At 43.2% G+C, this 18,873-nt stretch overlaps 1 protein-coding gene across 3 annotated transcripts in view; it reads right to left on the bottom strand.

Moving 5' to 3' along the window:
* Nucleotides 1-18,873, bottom strand: part of vwa8 (von Willebrand factor A domain containing 8) — a 345,890-nt gene that overhangs the window by 136,641 nt on the left and 190,376 nt on the right. For all 3 annotated transcript variants that reach the window (XM_060833282.1, XM_060833283.1, XM_060833284.1), the window contains one exon: nucleotides 9,854-10,059. In XM_060833282.1, the coding sequence (XP_060689265.1) occupies nucleotides 9,854-10,059 (206 nt within the window). The remainder of the gene's footprint in view (nucleotides 1-9,853; nucleotides 10,060-18,873) is intronic.

The raw sequence follows: 18,873 nt of genomic DNA, 5'->3' as shown, positions 1-18,873 counted from the left end.
AATTGATATGTTGCACTATATTTGTTTGCATTTCCAGCAATTTGTAATACAAATATAGTTCACTCAGAAAGCAGATAGGAACAGTTCAAACCTTATCCATTCATCATTCAATGTGCCACTGCAGTAATTTCTGGGCCAACATATTTGATGAAACAAATGCCAACAACATGATATTCAACCAGATGCAACAGAACGAGCTTTGTTTGTTGGCAGCACACACTTCCAAATGTGAAGGTCATGCATCTCAAACTCCATGCCAGGATTCAAGTAAGTATTCCAGGTTGCCACATCAGTGCCATGTTCAGGGAGTCCTGCATTGTCAGAGGGGCTTTTTATTGATAAGACATTAAATCTGAGTCTGTCTGCCCTTTTGCGCTCAAACAAAAGATCCAACGACATCATGTGAAGATTCCTCCAATATCATGCCTCTCTCCATCAGTACCACCAACACATTCAGTCCTGCTTGTTAAAATCGTGTTATGACAGCTCATTTCCTTGCTGACCACTTAATATAAGGAGTGGTGGCATTTAAAAGTCATTAGTCTTTTTGTTTCATTAGCAAGATCCTGGGGATGCCCTGACAGAATATGAAAATGCTGCATGAGTATAAGTTCGTTCCTCGTGAGGATTTTAACAAAATATGCCCTCCAGCATCACTATGACTATCTCCAACAAGGATATAACATTATGGTCTGGACTTAACGTTATTAAAGAACTTCACATGCAGAGTGTTTGCCAGCAGGGTTTGCTTCTGTTAGCAGTTGAAAAACCCATCAGTTGAAACTGCAAGGATAGTATCAGCTGATAGATAGCTGACGTAACACGTTTATTTATATAGCAGCTTGAGACATTTTATGATGTTAGCGATGCTTGACAGTAGGAGAGTAAAGCAAAATATCTTAGTAACAAAAATTTAGGAGTTACGACCAGCAATTTTTCAGAGGGAGGTTGCATCGTCTTAAAACACAATAATGAGACAAATTAAAAATACTGTGTCACATTTAAAAATCTACACAGACTATTTAAATCTCACAGCCTCTGCAGAGCCATTATAAATTAAACACCAACTCCCAACAAAAAAATGTTTTTTCTTTAAGGAGGATTAATGCAGAATGTGACATCAAGAAAATTGACTGCTCTGCGGCAAATAATGCAAAGGCATGTTTAAAACCACCTGCAATGGTGAAAATCAATCCAAAAGACAGTACTTCTAACTCTTTGACCTGTGAGTCTGACTTTAGTTGTGGGTAAATTGTTGGAAGTGATTTAGGATTTATAGACAGTTAGAGAGGCTAAAATTGATTAAGGATAGTCAGCATGGTTTTGTGCAAGGAAAATTGAGACTCACAAACTTGATTGAGTCTTTTGAGGAAGTTACCAAAAAGATTGACGGAGCAATAGACATTGTTTACCCAGATTTTAGTAAAACCTTTGACAAGGTTCCACATGATCGACTAATTAGTAAGAAGTTAGGTCACATGGGATTCAGAGTGAGCTTGCTGATTGGGTACATAATTGGCTTAACGGCCGGAGACAGGGAGTAAGAGTGGAAGGTTGCTTTTCAGGCTGGAGGCCTGTGACCAGTGTTTCATAGGGATTGCTTCTGGGTCCTCTTTTGTTTGTCATTTATATAAAGGATTTGGATGAGAATATAGAAGACACGGTGAGTAAATTTGCAGATTACACCAAATTTAGTGGCATTGCAGAGAGTTTTCTAATATTACAAAGGGATCTTGATCAAATGCTTGAATGGGCTGAAAAATAGCAGATTGAGTTCAATCTGGATAAATGCAAGCTTTTTTTGTTCAAGAAACAAGGATAGGGCTTATACTGAAAATGTGTTGCTGGAAAAGCGCAGCCGGTCAGGCAGCATCCAAGGAGCAGGAGAATCGACGTTTCGGGCATGAGCCCTTCTTCAGGAATGACTTCATTTCTGAAGAAGGGCTCATGCCCGGAACATCGATTCTTCTGCTCCTTGGATGCCGCCTGACCTGCTGCGCTTTTCCAGCAACACATTTTCATCTCTGATCTCCAGCATCTGCAGTCCTCACTTTCTCCTAGGGCTTATACTATTAATGATAGGGCCTTGGGTAGTGTTGTTGAACAGAGGGACTTTGGGGTGCAGGTACATAATTCTTTGAAGTTTGTGTCATATATAGACCACAGGGCGTTTAAAAAGGCATTTGGCACGCTTGCCTTACTTCTCAATCCTTTGAGTTGGAAAGTCATATTGAGATTGTCCAGAGCATTGGTGAGGCCTCTTCTGGAATACTGTGTCCAGTTATAGGGTCACCCAGTTATAAGAAGGATATTATTAAGGTAAAAATCGCACAGCACCAGGCTATAGTCCAACAGGTTTATTTGTAAGCACTAGCATTCTAAGTGCTGCTTCTTTCTCAGGTGGTTGATGAAGGAGCAGCACTTCGAAAGCTAGTGCTTCCAAACAAACCTGTTGGACTGTAACCTGGTTCAGATTAGATTAGATTCCCTACAATGTGGAAACAGGTCCTTCGGCCCAATAAGTCCACACAGACCCTCCAAAGAGTAACCCACCCAGACCCATTTCCCTCTGACTAATGCAACCAACACTATGGGCAATTTTAGCATTGCCAATTCACCTGACCTGCACATATCTTTGGACTGTGGGAGAAAACCAAAGCACTCGGATGAAGCCCATGCAGACACCGTGAGAACATGCAAACTCCACATAGACAGTTGCCAAAGGTTGGAATTGAACCTGGGTCTATGCCGCTGTGAGGCAGCTGTGCTAACCACTGAACCACCGTGCCACCCCTTTGGTGTGGTGTGATTTTTAAGTCAAACACTGGCTCCTGTAAATAATTATTAAGCGAGAGAGAGTTCGGAAAAGCTCTACCATGATGTTGCTGGATATGGAAGGCTTATGTGAAAAAGGCTGAAAAAGTTAAAACTTCTTTCATTGGAGCATAAGAGGTTGAGAGGCCACCTGAAAGAAGTTTAAAAAATAATAAAAGGTAAAAATGGAGTTCATGGTGGTTGTCTTTTCCATAGGATGGGGGATTTCAAGACTAGGGGGCACGTTTTTAAGGTGAGAAGAAAGATTATTAAAAAAGTTGAGAGGAAATGTTTTTGCAATAGGGCGTCCGTTAAGGATAGTAGGGAAAGACTAAAAGGGAACCTGAGGGGCAACTTTGTTACACAGAGTGTGGCACACATATGGAATGAGCCGCCAGCGGAAGTGGTTGAGACAGGTACATTAACAACATTTAAAAAGCATTTGGACAAATACATGGATAGGAGAAGTTTAGAAGGATATGACCAAGTACAGGGAAATGGGGTTGGTACGGACGGACACTTTGGTTGGCATGGATCAGTTTGGGCCAAAGGGCCAGTCTCTGTGCTGTAGGACTCTATATAGAGGGTGCTTCATATGAGCAATGACCTTCCTGAGGAATTGGTGGATGTGGGTATAATTACAACATTTAAAAGACATTTGCACAAATAGTCAAATAGGAAACATTTGAAGGAAATTACAAAAAGATGCAAAGATTTTGATGTTTGCCAACATGTTGACTTTAATTACCTGAATGTAGACTCATACAAATTGTGGAAAAGATGCAAAGGGCTGGGGAGGGAGTTTCTGAAATGTGTTCAGGAGAATTTTCTACAGAGTGCTTCTATCCCAATGAGAAAGGAGGCATTGGTGGATCTACTTCTGCGGAATAAGGTTGCTCAAGTGGATTAAGTGTCTGCAGAGGGACATTTAGGGGACAGTGATCACCATACCATTTTATGGATAAGGATAATGACCAATCCAGAATATAAAAAAATTTATTTTCGGAGGGTCAATTTTTAATGGGTGAAATCTGGCTGAGGGAAATTGGAATCAAAGATTATGGGGAAAAACTATTACGGAACTGAATAATGAATTGCCTTTAAAGAGAAGATGGTTCCGGTTCAGCTAAGATACGATTCCAGAAGGAGGAAAGGTGGAATACACAAAACCAGAATTTCCTGGATAACACAATAAGGAAGAAAGAGTAAGATGATTCAGGAAAAGGGTGTTTATGACAGATATCAGGAATAATACAACCAAGAAGAAACTGCATTTCATAAGTTCAGATGGGAAATGGAGAAAATAATAGCAGAGACAAAGAGACAATATGAGATAATATTGGTAGTGAGCAGAAAAGGGAATCGAAGTTCTTTGACAGAAACATAAATAATTAAACGATGGTTGGCAGTGAACTGGAGTTCATCAGAAGTCAAAACAGAATTTATCCATGGAGGCAGAAGGTATGGTTGAAGATGGAAATTAAATAAAACTAGGAAGAGTGCAGAAAGGTGTTGCTGGAGATGCCACCTGTATTGTAAGTTTGAGATATAAGGAGAGGCTGGATGAGCTGGTATTTTTTTCCCTGCAGCGTAGGACACTGAAGGGTGACCTTATAGAGGTTTATAAAATCATGCGAGGCGTAGCTAAAGTAGATAGCCAACAGCTTTTCCCATGCTAAGGGAGTCAAAAACCGGACAGCATAGGTTTACGGTGAGAGAGGGGAGATACAAAAGGAGCCAGAGGAGTAATCTTTTTCATATAGAGGGCGGTGAGTGTCTGGAACGGGCTGCCAGAGATAGTAGTGGAAGAGAGTACAATCTTGTCATTTAAGAAACATTTGGACAGGTATACGAATTGGATACATGATGAGATATGGACCGTATGCAGGCAAATGGGACCAGATTAGAACATAGAACAGTACAGCACAGTACAGATAGATCCTTTGGCCCTCAATGTTGTGCTAACCTCTTATCCTACTTTAAGATAACTTACATACCCTTCATTTTACTACCATCCATGTGCCTATCCAAGAGTCTCTTAAATGTCCCTGATGTCTCTGACTCTCCTACCACTGCTGGCAGTGCAGTCCATGTACCCACCATTCTCTGTGTAAAGAACCTACCTCTGAATCTCCCCAAACTTTCCTCCAATCACCTTAAAATTATGTCCCTTCGTGATAAACCTGGGAAAAAAGTCTCTGGTTATCCACTCTACTTATGCCTCTCATCCTTCTTCATTCCAATGAGAAAAGCCCTAGCTTTCTCAACCTTTTTTCATAAGACAGCCAGGCAGCATCTTGGTAAATCTTCTCTGCACCCTCTCAAAAGTTTCCACATCCTTCCTATAATGAGGTGACCAAAACAGAACACAATATTCCAAGTGTAGTCTAACCAAGGCTTTATAGAGCTGCAGCATAACCTTGCAGCTCTTAGACCCAATCCCCCTGCTTATGAAAGCCAGCACACCATAAGCCTTCTTAACAACTCTATCAACTTAGGTGACAATTTTGAGGGATCGATAGACATAGACCCCAACATCCCTCTGTTCCTCCACACTGCCAAGAATTTTGCCTTTAACCCTGTAGTTTGTATTAAATTAGACCTTTCAAAATGAATCACTTCACACTTTTCCAGGTTGGGCTTCATCTGCCACTCCTCAGCCCAGTTCTGCATCCTGCAAATGTCCCTTTGCAACCGTTAATAGCCCTCCATACTATCCACAAAGCCACCAACCTTAGTGTCATTGGCAAACTTACTAACCCACCTTTTTGCTTCCTCGTCCAAGCCATTTATAAAAATTACAAAGGGCACAGGTCTGAAAACAGATTCCTGCAGAACACCAGCGGTCACTGAGCTCCAGGCTGAATACTTTTCATCAACGACCACCCTCTGTCTTCTATGGGCTAGCCAATTCTCTATCCAGACAGCTAAATTGCTCTGTAACCCTTGCCTCCTTACTTTCTTAATGAGCTTACCTTATCAAACACCTTGCTAAAATCCACCTTCATCAATGTGTTTTGTCACATGCTCAAAGAATTTAATAAGGTTTGTGGGGCATGACCTGCCCCTCACAAAGCCATGCTGACTATCTCCGATCAAGCTATGCTTTTCCAAATAATCATAAATTCTATCTCTCAGAATCCTTTCCAATAACCTTCCCACCACAGACGTAAGACTGACTGGTCTGAAATTCCCAGGGTTATCCCTATTCCATTTCTTGAATATTTGCCACCCTCCACTCATCTGGAACTAGTCTAGTGGACAGTGAGGACGTAAAGATCATTCCCAAATGTGCAGAAATCTCTTCCCTTGCTTCCCACAGTAACCGTGGGTATATCCCGTCTGGCCCTGCAGACTCATTTGTTCTCATGTTTTTCAAAATATCCAGCACATCCTCATTCTTCACGCTAGTCTGTTTGAGCGTATCAGCCTATTTCACACTGTCCTCACAAACGACATTGGTGAACACGGAAGAAAAGTATTCATTAAGGAAGCCCTCTACCTCCTCTGACTCCAGGCACAAGTTCCCTCCACTATACCTGATCGGCCCTATCCTCTTCTTCCTCACATAAGTGTAGAACACCTCAAGGTTTTCCTTAATCCTACCTGCCATGTTTTTTTTAATGCCCCCTTCTAGCTCTAAGTGCATCCTTCAGTTCCTTCCTGGCTGCCTTGAAACCATCAGAGCCCTGTCTGATCCTTGCTTCCTCAACCTTAAGTAAGCTTCCTTCTTCCTCTTGACCAGATTTTCCACATCTCTTGTCATCCAAGATTCCTGCACCGTACCATCCCTTCCTTGCCTCAGTGGGACAAACCTACCGAGCACTGTCAGCAAGTGCTCCCTAAACAACCTCCACATTTCTGTCGTGCATTTCCCTGAGAATATCTGCTCCCAATTTATGCTCTACAGTTCCTGCCTAATAGCATTGTAATTCCCCCTCCCCCAATTAAATACTTTCCCGTACCATCTGCTCCAACCTCTCTCCATGTAGTAAAGATCAGGGAGTTGTGACCACTATCTCTGAAATGCTGAAAATGTGTTGCTGGAAAACTGCAGCAGGTCAGGCAGCATCCAAGGAGCAGGAGAATCGACGCTTCGGGCATGAGCCCTTCTCCTGCTCCTTGGATGCTGCCTGACCTGCTGCGCTTTTCCAGCAACACATTTTCAGCTCTGATCTCCAGCATCTGCAGTCCTCACTTTCTCTGAAATGCTGTCCTACCAAGAGGTCTGACATGTGATCTGGTACGATGCCAAGCACCAAATCCAATACGGCCTCACCTCGAGACAGCCTATCTACATACTGAGTCAAGAATCCTTCCTGGGCACACCTGAAAAAGTCTGGTCCATTCAAATTATTTGCATTAAAGAAGTTCCAATCAATATTCGGGAAGTTGAAGTCACCTATGACAACAACTTCCCAGTCTGATTAATTGTGAAAACTGGGCAGCATGGACAAGGTGGACTGAAGAGCCTGTGTCCATGCTGTAAACCTCTATGACTCAATAGCTAATGAATTCTTTCACCAAGGAAGAACTGGTGTCAAAGCCACAGTGAAGGAGGAATGGTTGAGACAGCACATGGGGGTAAATGTTGATAAAGAGGAGTTACATGAATATCTGCTTGTACTTAAAAGTTGGCTCAGTGAATGGTATAAAACTAAAGAATCATGGCTGATCCAGTGTTCCTCATATCCACTTTGCTGCCCTTTCTCCCTTAACCCTTGATGTAAGGGCCAACATTCCATAATTGTTCCTGATTACCTGCTGTACCCAGGTGCTAGCTTTCTATATTTTTTATGCAGGTACCTACAAATGTCTTTGTGCTACATCTTTCTGCAGTTTTTATGCATCTAAATAATATTCTTTCCTTTTATTGTCTGTTCCAAAATGAACAACGTCACATTTTTCCACATTGTACTTCATTTGTCAACTTTTTGCCCACTTACTTAACCTATCAAAATCTTTCTGGAAACTGTTAGCACCCATTCTCTCTTTCCAGCTATTTTTGTGCTGTCTACAAATTTGGCTGCAGTCCATTCGCTTTCTTCATCCAAATACTGAAAAGTTGCAGACTGAACAATGATCCCTGTGAAAACCTCACTGGTCATGATTTGTCAAAGTGAAAAATAAACCCTTACCCCACTCACTGTTTCCTAGCCATGAACCAATTCTTGATCCATGCCAATATACTACCTCGATTATCATGGGCTCTTTTATTACTTAACCCTTTGTGATGTACTTTAATTAATGCCTTCTGGAACAAAGACAGTACAGTACAGGTACAGGCTCTTTTACCAGCAAGCCAGTGCCAACACATGATGCCTTACTAAACTAAAAACATTTGGCCTCTATGTGGTCTGCATCCCTCTATCCCCATAGCTGCCAAGATGCCTCTTAAATGCTGCTATTGTATCTGCTTCTCTCATTTTCTCTGTCAGTGGATTCCAGGCATTTATTATCTCTTGTGTAAAAACTTGCCTCTCACATTTCCTGTACACTTACGTCTTTTTACTTTAAATCCTATATCCCTTAGTAATTTCTACCCTGGTAAAAAGACTCTGACTGTCCATTCTATCCACACCTTCAAACGCTGAAATTAAAGTAGGTGTGGCTCACAAACCTGCCAATCATGTTTGGGAATATTCTGGCATGCAGCTGGATGAAAGGAAAAATATATTTCATTGATTGTTGTGGAGGGAAAGAAGACCGTACTTTAAGTCAGGAAGGGAGGGGGGGAATGGAAGGGGATAGAGGATGGGACGGGATAGAAAGGAGGAGGGGAAAGGGAGGAATGGGGAAAGTGGAGACGGGGAGACAAAGGAGGAGTGGAGTGCATGAGGGGAGGGGAAAGGACGGAAGCTGAAGGAGGGAGGCAGGAGGATGCAGGGAGGGTTGGAAGAGGGAGTAAAGGGAAGCCTTACATTTATTTAGTGATTTTCACATGCACCAACCATCTTAAAACATTTTGTAGCTGATTTCAATTATAGTTATTGTTGCAATGTAGGAAATGCAGCAGCAAATTGATGTACAACAAATTCCCACAAACAGCAATACAATTACCAGACAATTTGATTGTGAGAGACTTATTAAGGGATAGATACTATAAACAAAGAAACATAGCAATTTGGTGCAAGGTAGGCCATTCATCCCCTCAGTATGACCATCCAATTCAGTATCCTATTTCCATTTTCTCCCATACTCTTTGACCCCTTTAAATATAATCCCTGAGAATTATATTTAACTCTTCCTTGAAATTTGACCTCAACCACTTTCTGTGGTTGAGATTTCCACAGGCTTACCTGTGAAAGAAGTTGAGAGGTGACCTGAGAGGTAAATAAAATAATGAGGGGTACAGATACAGTGAATGGCAGGTGGCTTTTCCCTAGGATGGGGAATCTCAAGACTAGATGGCATATTTTTAAGGTGAGGAAGAGAAAGATTTTAAAAAGACGTGAGGAGCGATTTGTTTTTACACAAAGAGTGGGTCATGTATGGAATCTACTTCCAGAGTGAGTGGTAGATGTGGCTACAATTAGAATGTTTAAAAGACACTGAGATAAGCACATGAATAAGAAATGTTTGGCCAAGCGCAGGCAGGTGGGCTGGTTGAGATTAGGATTATGGTTGGTGTAGACTGGTTGGAAATGAAGGGTCAGTTTCCATGCTCTATGCTTCGCTGACTCTACCACTCTCTGGTGAAGACATTTCTCATCTCGGAAGAGGAATTATTTGAGACATCACATCCTTGCATTTCTTTGAAATGAAGCCACGGGTCTTTTATATCCATTTGAGAGGAAGTTGGCATTTCAGATTAACATTTGGTTTGAAAAATGGCATTGCAGCTCTCCTTCAGTTCTGTACTGGAGTACCAGCTTACATTTTTGTACCCAAGAACTGTAGAAGAACAACAGTATTAGAAGACAATGACTAAAGCTCTCAGACGTTCTGAAAAGTGTCTGGTTTGTTAAATTAGAAAGAATGTTTAGAACCAGACAGGTCCTACACAAGGTTAAACTAGTATTCACCTGAGCTCACGTACCTGGAGATGTTTTACAATGTTAACAACCTCCCTTGTTGAATAAGGGTAGGTTATTATTCCTTGATCAGCCATATTCCTCAACTCGCCAAAGGCAGACACAAGCTTTTGAAGGACTGACTCTGGCACATCAGGGCCATACTGCCGAAGCATGGCAAGCTCAGATCGGGGCTTGGGGTTATCAACTGCATTGCAGCTAAAAATATCACCTGTTGAAAAAGGAAATAAAACACAGAACATAGAATAGTGCTGCACAGGAACAGTCCTTTCGGCCCACCGTGATTGTACCAACCATGATGCCATTCTCAATGAATTTCGACTGCCTGCACATAGTCTGTATCCCCTGTTCTCTGCCTGTTCGTGTGTCTGTCCAAATGCAGCTTAAATATTGCTATCATATCTGCTTCTACCACCTCCTGTGACAGCACATCCCAGGCTCCATATCCTCTGGGTAAAACATTTGCCTTGTACATCTCCTTTAAATTTTTCCCCTCTCACTTTAGTCTATGCCCCTAATATCAGGCTTAAAATAACTTAATACATCAAATTGCTTGGAAGCAACTGGAAAAATCCACTTATATAAATTGCACTTTTGAGAAATAATCTTATAGGTTCCTCTCCCAATGAGAAGTCTTGCCAGTTTGATTGTGGTATCTGAACTGGTCGTCTATATCACCTACCTTATGTTCCCAAATGCAATAGTAGCCTCACAAAATTATTCCTACAGTACTCATGTTATTTCATATATTTGTTCATCTTAAAGTGTAGTGATTATCACATAGCAACCAGACAGCACTAGTTTGATGTATAGGATGAACTCCAAACTGGAAACAGTAGCTCCACTACATCCATCGCAGAGATGAACACAGCTCATAACCTGAAATCTCGACAATGTTAATAATTGAGAGCCACTGCAATCAATAAACCAAACATCAATGGAACAGCGCAGTACAAATATTGGCTGTACTTTATTGGTAGGCATCACTGTGGTGCAACACAGCCATCTAATAACTCAGTTAAAAAAGGGTTCTTTTTGAAGTTTTTTTTAAACTAATAGGATGTGGGGGTCACTGGTTGGACCATTATGTATTACTCATTCCTAATTGGCTGGAGAAAGTGATAGTAGGCTGTCTTCTCAAACTGCTGCAGTTCTTGAATTTCGAGGTGTCAGGACACCCACAGTGCTGTTGGGGGGGGGAATTTCAGGATTTTGACCAAGTGACCCAATGGTGATATAGTTCCAAATCAGGGTGCTGAGTGCCTCATCGAGATGTACAGCACAGAAACAGACCCTTCAGTCCAACTAATCCATGGAGACGAGATATCCTAACCTAATCTAGTTCCTTTCGTCAGCACTTGGTCCATATCCGTCTAAATCTTTCCTATTCATATACCCATCCAGATGCCTTTTAAATGCTGTAATTGTAACGCCTTCCACCACTTCATCTGGCAGCTTATTCCATGTACGCATCACCCTCCGTGTGAAGAAATTGCCCCTGAGGTACCTTTCAAATTTTTCCCCTCTCCCCCTAAACCTATGTCCTGTTGTACTGGACTCCCCCATCCCAGGGAAAATATTTTGTCTATTTATCCTATTCATGCCTCTCATGATTTTATAAACCTCTGTAAAGTCACCCCTCAGCCTCCAATGCTCCAGGGAAAACAGCCCCAGCCTATTCAGCCTCTCCCTGTAGCTCAAATCTTCCAAACCTAGCAACATCCCTGTAAATTTTTTCTGAACCCTTTCGAGCTTCACAACATCCCAATTCCACGCAATATTCCAAAAGTGGCCGACCCAATGTCTTCTACAGGTGCAACATAACCTTCCAACTCCTGTACTCAATACTCTGACCAATAAAGGAAAGCATACCAACACCTTCTTCACTACCCTGCGACTCCACTTTCAAGGAGCTATGAACCTGCATTCCAAGGTCTCTATGTTCAGCAACACTCCCAGGACCTTACCATTAAGTCTATAAGTCCTGCTCTGATTTGCCATTCCAAAATGCAGCACCACACGTTTATTTAAATTAAACTCCACCTGCCACTCCTCAGTCCATTGGCCCATCTGATCGAGATCCCGTTGTACTTTCTTTGCTGTCCAATACACCTCCAATGTTGGTGTCATCTGCAAACCTACTAACTGTACTTCCTACGTTCACCGTCAAATCATTTATAGAAATGACAAAACGCAGTGGACCCAGCACCGATCCTTGTGGCAAACTGGTGCAGACATCATGGACCAAATGACCTCCTTCTCTACCAAAATGATTCTGCGATCTTCCTGAAACTTAGGGGACTTGACAGGCAAGATGCTGAGATATGTAATCTTGTGGGAGTGACCATAATGGAGGAAATAGGTTAGAAATAATGGGTCTCCCAAAAAAGATGGAGATGATTATTTTTTCTTTCAGTGAGATATTAGAACACAGAACAATACAGCGCAGTACTGGTCTTGGGCCCTCAACGTTTCACTGATCTATGGAACCGGTCTGAAGCCCATCCAGGCGAAAGTGTGGACTGCAGATGCTGGAAACCAGAGTTTAGATTAGAGTGTGGTGCTGGAAAAACACAGCAGGTCAGGCAGCATCCCAGGAGCAAGAAAATCAACATTTTGGGCAAAAGCCCTTCACCTGCGCATCCACCAAAGTTATTTATTGTATCCGTTGCTCCCGATGCGGTCTCCTCTACTTTGAGGAGACTGGATGCGTCCTAGCAGAGCGCTTTAGGGAACATCTCTGGGACACCCGCACCAATCAACCACACTGCCCCGTGGCCCAACATTTCAACTCCCCCTCCCACTCTGCCGAGGACGTGCAGGTCCTGGGCCTCCTCCACCGCTGCTCCCTCACGACCCGACACCTGGAGGAAGAAAGCCTCACCTTCCACCTCGAAATACTTCCACCCCAGGGCATCAATGTGGACTTCACCAGTTTCCTCATTTCCCCCCCCCCCCACCTTTCCCCAGTTCCAATCTTCCAGCTCAGCACCATCCTCATGACCTGTCCTACCGGCCAATCTCCCTTCCCACCTATCCAATTCACCCTCCCCTCTGACCTATCACCTTCATCCCCACCTCCATTCATCCATTGTACCCTTTGCTATCTTCTCCCCAGCCCCACCCACCGACCCACCCCTGCCATTTCTCTCTCCACGGTGGAGGCTCCATGCCTCCATTCCTGATGAAGGGCTTTTGCCCAAAACGCAGATTTTCTTGTTCCTCGGATGCTGCCTGACCTGCTGTGTTTTTCCAGCACCACTCTAATCTAAACCCCTGAAGTCCATCTATCCTGTCCTACTCCATTTTCATCCATATATTTATCCAGTGACCATTTAAATGCCCTTAAAGTTCTCCCACTACTGGGAGAAAGTGAGGACTGCAGATGCTGGAGATCAGAGCTGAAAATGTGTTGGTGGAAAAGCAGGTCAGGCAGCATCCAAGGAGCAGGAGAATCGACATTTCGGGCATGAGCCCTTCTTCAGGAATCCAGCAACACATTTTCAGCAGTGTACTACTGGTGCAGGCAGGGCATTCCACGCCCTTGCTATGCTCTGAGTCAAGAAACTACCTCTGACATCTGTCCTATTTCTATCACCCCTCACTATAAAGCTATGTCCCCTCATGCTAGCCATCGTCATCCAAGGAAAAAGGCTCTCACTGTCCACCCTATATAATCCTATTATATATCTCTACTAGGTCATCTCTTAACCTACGTCTGTCGAATAAAAACAGCCTCAAGTCCCTCAGCCTTTCCTCAGAAAATCTTTCCTCCATACCGGGCAATATCCTGGTAAATCTTCTCTGCACCCTTTCCAGTGCTTCCACATTCTTCCTGTAATGTGGTGACCAGAATGGTACCCAATACTCCAAGTCTGTATTTGGCCTCCCCAGTGCAGAGATGCTCATTTGTTTCCTTTTGTTCGCAGAAAGAATCATAGGCTGTGGAATTCTATGCTGAAAATGTGTTGCTGGTTAAAGCGCAGCAGGTCAGGCAGCATCCAAGGAACAGGAAATTCGACGTTTCCTGAAGGCATAAGCCCTTCATCAGGAATGAGGAAAGTGTGTCCAGCAGGCTAAGATAAAAGGTAGGGAGGAGGGACTTGGGGGAGGGGCGATGGAGATGTGATAGGTGGAAGGAGGTCAAGGTGAGGGTGATAGGCCGGAGTGGGGTGGGGGCGGAGAGGTCAGGAAGAAGATTGCAGGTTAGGAAGGTGGTGCTGAGTTCGAGGAAATCGACTGAGACAAGGTGGGGGGAGGGGAAATGAGGAAACTGGAGAAATCTGAGTTCATCCCTTGTGGTTGGAGGGTTCCCAGGCGGAAGATGAGGCGCTCTTCCTCCAACTGTCATGTTGTTATGTTCTGGCAATGGAGGAGTCGAAGGTCCTGCATGTCCTCGGTGGAGTGGGAGGGCGAGTTAAAGTGTTGAGCCACGGGGTGGTTGGGTTGGTTGGTCCGGACGTCCCAGAGGTGTTCCCTGAAGCGTTCCGCAAGTAGGCGGCCCGTCTCCCCAATATAGAGGAGGCCACATCTTTAACACTCCCTCCCACTCCACCAAGGACATGCAGGTCCTTGGACTCCTCCATCGCCAGAACATAACAACATGACAGTTGGAGGAAGAGCGCCTCATCTTCCGCCTGGGAACCCTCCAACCACAAGGGATGAACTCAGATTTCTCCAGTTTCCTCATTTCCCTCCCCCCACCTTGTCTCAGTCAATTCCCTTGAACTCAGCACCGCCCACATAACCTGCAATTTTCTTCCTGACCTCTCCGCCCCCACCCCACTCCGGCCTATCACCCTCACCTTGACCTCCTTCCACCTATCACATCTCCATCGCCCCTCCCCCAAGTCCCTCCTCCCTACCTTTTATCTTAGCCTGCTGGACACACTTTCCTCATTCCTGATGAAGGGCTTATGCCCGAAACGTTGAATTTCCTGTTCCTTGGATGCTGCCTGACCTGCTGCGCTTTAACCAGCAACACATTTTCAGCTCTGATCTCCAGCATCTGCAGACCTCACTTTTTACTGTGGAATTCTATGCCCCAGAGAATAATCAAGGCAGAGTCACTGAACGTGCTTCAGACTGATTTAGACAGATCATTGACTGACAAGGGAGTCAAAGGGTATGGGGACAGAAAGTGGAGGCCAAATTCAGATCTTTCAAAGTCTTAACAAATTGTCCAATATGCTCAAGGTGCCAATGGTTCGGCCTTGCTCCTATACATACAATATGGGAACCATTACAGACTTGAAATACAAATAACATCAGCTTCTAATTATTTTAAGACCCTGGAGTAGAAACCATCAGATCCTGGGTATTTATCAATCTACAGTGTCATTGCTGCTCCATTACCATTTTCATTTAGTTGTGTTAAATACATAAGCTTCAAACTCTTAGCTATTATTAGTTTTCCTCATATCATGAAAAGGTACTTCAACAACAGAAAATGCTAAAACAGTTAAAAAGGTCAGTGCATCTGTGCAGGGAGGGCAAGAAAGTTAATGTTTCAGGTCTCTGACAGAATGGAGCTGTTCTGCAAAGTGGTCACACAGTCCATATTTGGTCTCCCCATGCAGAGGTGCTCATCAGGTTTCCTTTCCTTTGCATACAGTCCAGATGTTTTGCTTTTCTTCTTACAGTCAGCCAGCACTCACTCTTGACACATCTTTTGTTTCTTTATTTCTGTTCGTGCCCCATCACTATTCCTATCATCGCTGGAAGACTAACTCACGCAATCATAGACCTTCCTTTCGCCTTTATGCCACCTAATTCTTGCTCAAAATGTATTCCATTTCTAATTTTTTTCCAGTTTGAATAAAGGACCTGAAACATTAACTTTGTTTTCTCCCTGCACAGGTGATACACGATTTGCTGAGTTCTTCTAGCATATTCTGTTTTTATTTCAGAGTTCCAGCATCTGCAGTACTCTGTTTTTCAAACCTTGCCCTTGATCGTTTTTTTGATTCATTCTTTATTTTTCTCCTTCACCCCCTGAAAGAAGGACCTGAATTCTTGGCTGAAACCTAAGATGCAATGGAGCCGAAGCTACTCTTCATCTGGTTACCGAGATGGTGTCCGTTAGTCGGCCATTCTGTTAGAGGACATCACAAGTGAGCTAATTTGGTTCATTATCGAATGACTGGACATTCAAATTTCCAGCAGGAGCTAAGAGACATTTATCAGGAGCTCAAACTTGCTGTACACTTTTACAGCAAATAAGTGCATTCATAGAAATCAGAAGAGGAGGTCATGGACCCCTGAGAGCCCACTGCAAAACACAATTAGATCATGGCTCATCTTCAGTTTTAACATCACGCTCCTCCCACATCCTCACATCCCTTCAGTGAAGTCCGCAGAACAAGAAAGGGTTAAAAACTGGACTTAATCAGATCAGAGAAAACATAATGGGGCTTGATTAGATCAGGGATGAGTTCTTAGCAGATTAAAAAAAAAGAGCAAAGAATAACATTTTGCATTGCTAAAACATAATGGGAGAAAGTGAGGACAGCAGATGCTGGAGATCAGAGTCAAAAAGTGTGGCGCTGGAAAAGTATAGCAGGTCAAGCAGCATCTGAGGAGCAGGAGAGTCAACATTTTGAGCATAAGCTCTTCATCAGGAATCATGAAGGAGAGCATTTCTGATGAAGAAAATTTGCTTGAAAAGTCAATTCCCCTGCTCCTCGGATGCTGTCTGACCAGCTGTGCTTTTCCAGTACCACACTAAAACATAATGGGACTTGATCAGATCAGATTTGAGTTCTAAGCAGCTACTTACAGGACAAGAACAGTGATTTTGTATTGCTAAAAGGGGAACTGATTATTGAGGGAATGTGGGACCTTTAAAATGATTGAAGGTGAACAGTAGGGAGCAACAGCAATATTAGTTTCACGAGATGCGAAGCACTTGAATTATGGCTCATGGTTAAAGCACCTTAGTGAACAACAGGTGGTAATGGCAGAGATTAGTTTCAAGTGCCATTGCTACAGAAATTGAAATGGCTATAGAAGTTAACATTGCTATAGAAAATAACATTGCTATAGACAGAACAATTACACTTACACCCAAAACTGCAGAAAGCACAAGGTACTAAGAATGTGATCTATGATCAGACAGGTAGCAGCAGCCTTAGTCCACCTGTGAAGCTTTAATATCTTTGCGATTGTCTTGAGCCATCCATGTAACTGCCACACATCTGCATCAAAAACTTAAAGACGACATTGTGGAGTTCCTGGGCCTGGTTATTCCAATTATTGGGGAAAACGAGGACTCAACATTCTCTGAGAGTCCAGAACTACTGATCACTGTCTTGAAAGTACTGAACTAACCCCCGGCAGTACAAACTTCCAGAGAATCACAATGTTCAATGAAGACATTTCTCCTCCTTTCAGTCCTAATTGGTCCACTCTCATTTTCTGAGACAAAATCCCTTAATACCAACCTTTCCAACCAGGGAAAATGGCCTCTCAGCAATGCGCTGCCAAACCCTCTCAGAAACTTGTGGTTTCAATAAGATCATCTCCCATTTTTCAGAACACAAGGTGTATTAGTCAACTCAACTTCTTCTCTCTCATTCCAAGAACTAATGCACTTAGCCCGTCATATCTGTGATGGTTTTCCAAATTATTTATGTATTTAGTAAGTCTGTCAGCACCTTATTTAAATTACAATATCATTGTGTCTATTGTTGAGGGAGACACATTAATCTCAGCCATACTTTTTAACTAAATATAATTATAAAAACTGCATGACATCTTTCTCATCTCTCAGAATATTTTGTTGTTCCTTTTTCCAGCTGTCCTTCCTCTTTCTGTGACTTGATCTGAATATGATGATTCCTAAGATACTGAGGGAAGGAAGGTGAAAATAGCAGATGTTGTAGCCATAATATTTAGTTGCCTTTCAATAAAGAAATGTTGGCAGAGGACTGGGGTGCTTGTAAATGTTTAAACAAAAAAGGAGCAGCGTAAACCTGGGAAATCTAGGTCTGCAGACCAGAATGGGGAAGCATGATCTGTGATAACTAAATAGCCATTTGCAAAAAAAAATCAATTAAAAATGACAGTCAAACTAAATTTGTTAAAGACTGTGAGATGAGTGTTGTTTGTGTTGACTTTCAATAGACATTTAATAAAATTGTGCAAAGTGTATCTGTTAGTCGAACTGAAACCAATGGGACCGAAGAGGCAACCACTGTTTGAATACAAAACGTATAATGACAGAAAGCAGAGAGTGATAGTGAGCGGATGTTTATCAGACTGGTTGGACGAATACAGAAGTGTCCCCAAGGATCAGTATTAGATGTCAATGCCTTAGCATGGGTGTATAGGAGATGCACCAGATTTATTCCAGAGATGAAGGAATTCAGTTGTATAAAATATCGAAGAAGTTGGATTTGACCTATTTATAACAGAAGTGTTTAAAGTGATGATTTAATAGGAGAAAGTGAGGACTGCAGATGCTGGAGATCAGAGCTGAAAATATGTTGTTGGAAAAGCACAGCAGGTCAGGCAGCGTCCAAGGAGTAGGAGAATCGACGTTTCGGGCATGAGCCCTTCTTCAGGAATGAGGAAAGTGTGTCCAGCAGGCTAAGATAAAAGGTAGGGAGGAGGGACTTGGGGGAGGGGCGCTGGAAGGAGGTCAAGGTGAGGGTGATAGGCCGGAGTGGGGGTGGGGGCGGAGAGGTCAGGAAGAAGATTGCAGGTTAGGAGGGCGGTGCTGAGTTCGAGGGATTAGACTGAGACAAGGTGGGGGGGGGGTGGAGAATGAGGAAACTGGAGAAATCTGAGTTCATCCCTTGTGGTTGGACGGTTCCGAGGTGGAAGATGAGGCGGTCTTCCTCCAGCCATCATGTTGCTAATGGTCTGGCAATGGAGGAGTCCAAGGACCTGCATGTCCTTGGTGGAGTGGGAGGGGGAGTTGAAGTGTTGAGGGTGGTTGGGTTGGTTGGTCCGGGTGTCCCAGAGGTATTCTCTGAAACGTTCCACAAGTAGGCGGCCTGTCTCCCCAATATAGAGGAGGCCA

The sequence above is a fragment of the Hemiscyllium ocellatum genome, chromosome 12, assembly GCF_020745735.1.
Source record: "Hemiscyllium ocellatum isolate sHemOce1 chromosome 12, sHemOce1.pat.X.cur, whole genome shotgun sequence".
NCBI lineage: Eukaryota > Metazoa > Chordata > Chondrichthyes > Orectolobiformes > Hemiscylliidae > Hemiscyllium > Hemiscyllium ocellatum.
This window is presented reverse-complemented; position numbering and strand designations above follow the sequence as displayed.